The sequence below is a fragment of the Propithecus coquereli genome, unplaced genomic scaffold (genome assembly GCF_000956105.1).
Source record: "Propithecus coquereli isolate 6110/MARCELLA unplaced genomic scaffold, Pcoq_1.0 Scaffold42, whole genome shotgun sequence".
Lineage (NCBI taxonomy): Eukaryota > Metazoa > Chordata > Mammalia > Primates > Indriidae > Propithecus > Propithecus coquereli.
Window position 1 is genome coordinate 4,559,805 of NW_012149952.1, and position 6,338 is coordinate 4,566,142.

Genomic DNA, 6,338 nt, shown 5'->3' on the forward strand with positions numbered 1-6,338 from the left:
GGGGTCTCACTCTTGCTCAGGCTGGTTTCGAACTCCTGAGCTCAAACAATTGGCCTGCCTTGGCCTCCCAGAGAGCTAGGATTACAGGCGTGAGCCACCAAGCCCGGGTCTTGAACATATTGAATCGGGGGCATCTATGGCTCCCTCCAGGCCGCTAGAGCCTGGGAGACATTCACAGCTGAGACAGGGGACTCATCACGCAGTTGTGAGAAAAATTGCCACATTGAAAGTGCTTGAGAAAGCCCAGAGATTCTGCATAATTGCATAATTAAAAGTATAGAGATTCCAGAGCCATGCAAACGTAGAAATAGAGATTAAGGAAGTTTTGGAAAGAGGCATTTTGTGGGGAAAAAAAAACGGTAGAAGGTCAGGATTGTGTTGCCTGGGAGCCAACGAAAAGCTGACTTTCAGAAGGCCACCAATTAGGAGAGTGGAGAAGAATATAGTAGTCTGTGTCAGCGCTGCTGGGGACACAGGAAATAGCGTGGCCGGTTTCCCGGCGGCGGGCGGAGGGGCTGGCTGCAGAGGCGCGAGAGGAGGGGCCTTCGCAGATTTGGGTGACGGAGCCTTATACCCATGGGTTGGCGAGATGCACAGACGCGAGGCTGGGTGTCAAGCGAGGCCTGATCGCGGTGGTCCCCAACCTTTGTGGCACAGGGACGGTTTCATGGAAGACAGTTTTCCCACGGGAAGCGGTGGGGGCGGGGGGCGGCGCAGCTCCTTGGCGGGGTCCCTAACAGGCCGCGCTCCGAGTGGGTTGGGGGCTCCCATCGCCCCCTAGCTTCCGTATTTTGTTACTACAACACACTCACCGTTTCCTTCCACGAACCATTGGAGATACTGTTCTATTGACTTTGGTTTCTTAGCGAGATGCACTGAATTCCAGAAAAAATAACCAGACACAATAATATCTTTGGGATTTCTGATGAGATAAATCACCTTAAATGGAAACATGGGAGAATAAAAATCAATACATTTATTTCCCACTCCTTTTGCTCTTCATAAAAATGGGGGAAAAGCAATTTCTTAGAAGCTGCCTATTAAATGTCAATGGATTCTTTTAATAAATTACTGACTTCATTGATTAATCAAATATAAAGTGTAAAGTTCTTATGAAGTAGTCACTGTGCTAGGAGTATGGCAATGGAAGAGGAAAGCATGGTCCGCTCCCTCTGGGATATTATGGTCTCATAGTGGGAAGCAACTGGAAGGTTTTAAGATGCGAGTGGCATTATATTTGTGTACTGTAGCTTAAAGATCACTAACAGGAGAATGGATTAATTATGCTACGCTCCTAGATATATAGAAATATTATCCACATGGACCCCCAAGACCATGGATGAATCTCACAGACATCTGACAGTTCATACGGCATGACCCCATTTGTATGAAGTTCAAGAACAGGCAAAACTAATCTATAGTTATAAGTCAGGGGAGTGTTTACCTCTGTGGGTGGGCATTGGTTGGGAAGGGGGATGAGGGAGTGGACATATTCTAAATTTGGACATAGACGGGGGTTACCCAGCATGCACATATGTAAATATTCATTGAGCTAATACTTAAGATTACTACACACACAGACGCACACCCACACACACACACACAAGCAAGATTACTTGGCATTTGAGCATCTACATTTTACTTTGGATCCTGTACCAACTCTCTTTATGACATTATTCTAGTTCTCATCTCTCTTAGGCCACAGTTTCCCCACACAGAGATTTACCAAACACTGATAAGACACACGTAAAACCTTAACCTTTTTTCCCCCCTTATTTTGTTGAATTAAAAAAAAGGCCCTTTTAATTGGTTTTTTGTTACCAATTTGTTTTTGTTTTTGCCCATTTTCCCTTTTTTAGGGGGGGGGATTTTGTTTTGTTAGTTTTTTCATTTTGTTTTAGGCAAAGGGCTTTTAGGAATTTCCCAACCCATTAATTCTTTTTTGGGAGGTTTTTTTTTTTTTTTTGTAAGGAAAGCATGTTTCTAAAAATGGTCTGACAGATGTTAGATCCTGAATAATGATTGTCCCATCTGGTGATCATCGGTCAGCCTCGTGGGAGATCGGTGTGGCTGCTAATCTCGATAGACAGCTACGCTCAGTAAGACACGGCGGTTGGAAACACCAGCCCTGACACCGGAGCGGGGACCCTGGATTTAGGCATTGATCTGCAAATGTCCTGTTTGCCATGTGAGCAATTCTGTTTCTTTTTAGTGGCAAGAGGCACTAATTGAATTAAGATTGGATCACTATTTTTTTTCAATGTAGAACAACAAAAAGGGTCTTATTTAGTATAAAATGCAGTTATAAATTCTAGTTGGGCTTAACACGTGGTTTTCTGATTCTGGCATTATCACGTCACTTTATTGTGGTTTAAATCTGGCCGGGGTAATCTGCAGAATGGTATGTATACCTTCGTACTCAAGTATGGTCTGTGGAATAGCCACACTGGCATCACCTAATAGAGAATCTTGGGTCCCATTCAGACCTACTGAGTGAGAATGCATTTCAACAAGGTCTCCAGGTGATTTATAGGCACATTAAAGTTTGAAAAGCATCCTTCAAACATGTCTTGACCATTATGCACTGACCTTGGCCTTGGAACTGAAGATAGACTTGGGGAAGAGATGGACAGGCAGGTGGGAGTTGAGGAAGCGTGGGCCTGCCTTCTTATTTAGTAATGTAAACCCGTGCTCAGTGTCTACCCAGGGTGAGCGCTCCCAGAGGGGCTCGGATTGGATCCACTTGGTATCTCCCTTGGATCGAATCAGGCAGAGAATCTCTGACAACCAATGTGTTCCTGGACAAAGAAGGAAAAATCATGGTCACTTGTTTCAATCTGACTTTGAAAAAATTTGTGGCAAAATACACATAACATAAAATGTAACATTTTTGAACATACAGTTTTGTCGTGTTAAGTATGTTCCCAGTGTTGCATAACTTTTTCAACTTGCAAAACTGAAACTCTATACTTATTAAACAACTCCTCATTCCTCCCTCCCTCCACCCCTCAGCAACCACCATTGTATTAACACTTTCTGTTTCTGTGAACCTGACTCTCTAGACACCTTACATAAATAGAATCATGCAGTGTTTGCATTTTGGTGACTGGCTCATTGCATTTAGCATAATGACCTCAAGGTTTATCTAGACTGTAGCATGCATCACAATTTTCTTCCTTTTAAAGGATGAATAATGTTCCATTGTATCTATTTGCCACATTGTGTTTATCTACTCATCTGTCAATGGGTATTTGCGTTGCTTCCACTTTTTGGCTATTTGCTGAAGTTTTTTAATACGTTCCCATTGCTCTTGGCTTTTCAAGGCCATGCCCCTCCCAGTGTCTCTGGCCTCAATCTTTGTCCAATTTGCAATACTTTGACTCCCCAGCCCCACTCCCATAGAAATATGATCTACATCTTCCAGTCCCTTGGATGTGGCAGGCTCTTCTCCAATTCTTGACCATTGTCCATGATGATTCCTCTACGTGAAAATGTCCCCCTTCATCAAGTAATTTCACTTTCATTCTTTTCATTTCAATTTAGATTCTATTCCTTCTATTAGGACTTCAGTAGTCATCCTCCTCCCCACCAAGATAAACACCTGAATCTGCCTTAGCATTCACTCCTATGGGTTCTCCTAATACCTTAGATTATCCCCTCTGAACATTCATCTTACTGTGTAGTTTCCTGACTGAATCCTTTTCTCTGCATGTAAATGCTATCAGGCATTGCTCCATCCCCCCAAACATTGCACATTGTCTGGCATATGGAAAGATAAGCCACAGGCGATGGCTTATGCCTGTCATCCCAGCACTTTAGGAGGCCGATGTGGGAGGATCGCCTGGATTTGAGGCCAGGGGCTTGAGACAAGCCTGAGCAACATAGCAAGATCCCGTCTCTACAAAAAATTAAAAAACAATATTAGCTTGGCTTGCTGGTGGACACCTGTAGTTCCAGCTACTTGGGAGGATCGCTTGAGCCCAGGAATTGGAGACTACAGGGAGCTATGATTGGATCGCTGTGCTCCAGCCTGGGTGACAGAGTTAGAGCCTGTCTCAAAGGGGGAAAAAATAAACACTTCAATCCAGTCGTCTACTGAATGAATAAAGAACACAGCCACAGCTTTTCTGAGTTCATGATTCCGTTTCCTTACCTGATTTGGGGTAAGTCACTGTCACTACATCCTCGTCCTTCAGCACAAACTCCTCACGTACTTTTCTTAGGATTTCAGCGCTGTAATCGACGACAGGGAAAGCTATCCCTTCATACCAGAAGTAGTCGTCTGACATGATGATCGGCTCTTTGTGCTTGGTGTGAGGGGGTCAGCCGCAGTCACCACTGGAGGCTGCTGCGGCTGCTGGCACATTGGATTTTATGGTAAAGAGAAAACAATCATTAACCTCTGCCCAGTTTGTTTCAAAGTGTGCTGGCTGATGCACAGAAGTACCGTGACTGATAATCAAAAGGTTAATGACATTGAGCAACTGTGAACTCAGACAACACTCGGGAGGTAGTCTGAATTTGAGTTCATAGGCGTGAACTGGAAATTCACTAACAAACGCAAGGACGTAGAAATGTGTACACATTTAAAAATGTTTTTAATACACTTTGTTTTTTATAAGAGTTGTAGATTTATAGAAAAATTTCAGAGAGAGTACAGAGAATTCCCATAGTCCATGCTTTATTCTGATTTCCTTAATTTTTACCTAATGTCCTTTTTTTGCTCTAAAATCCCACCCAGGACACCACAATCACATACAATCGTCAAGTCTCCTTAGGCTCCTCTTGGCTGTGACAGTTTCCAAGACTTTCTTGGTTTTTGATGACCCTGACAATTTTGAGGAGTACTGGTCAGGTATTTTGTAGAATATCCCTCCAGGGGGATCCGTTGGATGTTTTTTCTCATAATTGGACTGGGTTCATGGGTTTTGGAGAGAAAGGTCATAGCAACAAATACCATTATCATCACATCATATCAAGGGTCACCACGGTCAACTGTCAACATGGCCTGGCACTCACGATGTTGACCCTGGTCATCAGACGTCATGCTTTTCAGATTTCTCCACTGTCACTTCCCTTTTCCCCCCCTCCTTTTCTGTGTGGGCATATCTTAAACATAAATTGTAGGCTTGAATATATTCATAAGGCCACATTGTATCAACCCCAATCAAGAAACCTTATATAAAATAATAAGCCTGTACTCTTTAAATTGTCACATTGGTATGAAAAACAAAGAAAAGCTGAGGACATGTTTCAGATTGAAGGAACATGTCAACTAAGTATTATGTGAGTCCTGGTCCCCCGCCCCCATGCTATAAGTATATCATTGGGACCATTGGCCAAATCTGAATACGCAACGTGGTTTTAGATAGTAACATTGTATCTCTGTGAGAGTCCCCGATTTCTATAATTTTACTGTGGATATGTAGGATATATACTTGTTCTTAGAAAATATGTGCTGAAGTTTTGAGGGATAAAAGAGAATGACAGGCTGGTGTGGTGGCTCGTATCTGTAATCCTAGCACTCTGGGAGGCCGAGGAAGGAGGATTGCTTGAGGCCAGGAGTTCAAGACCAGCCTGAGCAAGAGTGAGACCCCATCTCTACTGAAAAATAGAAAAATTAGCCAGGTGTGGTGGTGTGCACCTGTAGTCCCTACTACTCCGGAGGCTGAGGCAGGAGGATCACCTGAGCCCAGGAGTTTGGGGTTGCAGTGAGCTATGATGACACCACTGCACTCTACCCAGGGTGACAGAGCAAGGCTCTGTCTCAAAAAGACAACCAAGCCAAACCAAACCAAAAAAAGCTAGAAGGAAATTGAGAAACCATAAACTGCAATCTCTTGAGCAAAGAACTTGCTTTCATTACACAGATGTGGGGCTGGATTTATATGCAACTCTAATTGGGCTGCAAGATCCAGTTTTTATTTGGCATTTAATCATTAACATACTGGGAATTTATTAAGTATTTTCAGATTTTAGGCACCAAGTTAAGAAAATTCTTATATCTACCACATTGAAAATTCAAACGACTATTATTATTTCCTTGGTCCAGCACTTTTAGCTCCCAATGGAGGACCCTGAGGGCCGATAGCTTCACATCTGTGCACAAAAAGCCAAAGGAGGATGCCACCGGATGGAGCGTATACTGATTCTAGGAGTACTTGAAGAAACATCTGGAAACATCTAGAAATGGTTTCTGCCATTTCCCCATGGACTTCTTTCCATGGGCTGAAATGAAAATCACCTAATGAATGATCTAAATCCCAAATTTGAAGAGGACAGCATTCAAATTAGAATCTTTTATGATCAAGAAAACAATTACCATCTCTTTTTTACCT

General features: G+C 43.0%; 1 protein-coding gene across 1 annotated transcript in view; it reads right to left on the reverse strand.

Annotated features, from left to right (window-relative positions):
- Window positions 1–4,409, reverse strand: part of SULT2A1 (sulfotransferase family, cytosolic, 2A, dehydroepiandrosterone (DHEA)-preferring, member 1) — a 12,283-nt gene extending 7,874 nt beyond the window's left edge. The window contains exons 1-3 of the mRNA XM_012653482.1: window positions 4,154–4,409; window positions 2,590–2,798; window positions 813–939 (exon numbers count right to left, since the gene is read on the reverse strand). Coding sequence (XP_012508936.1) covers window positions 813–939; window positions 2,590–2,798; window positions 4,154–4,289 — 472 coding nt within the window. The 5' untranslated portion in view covers window positions 4,290–4,409. The remainder of the gene's footprint in view (window positions 1–812; window positions 940–2,589; window positions 2,799–4,153) is intronic.
- Between the last annotated feature and the right edge of the window lie 1,929 nt (window positions 4,410–6,338).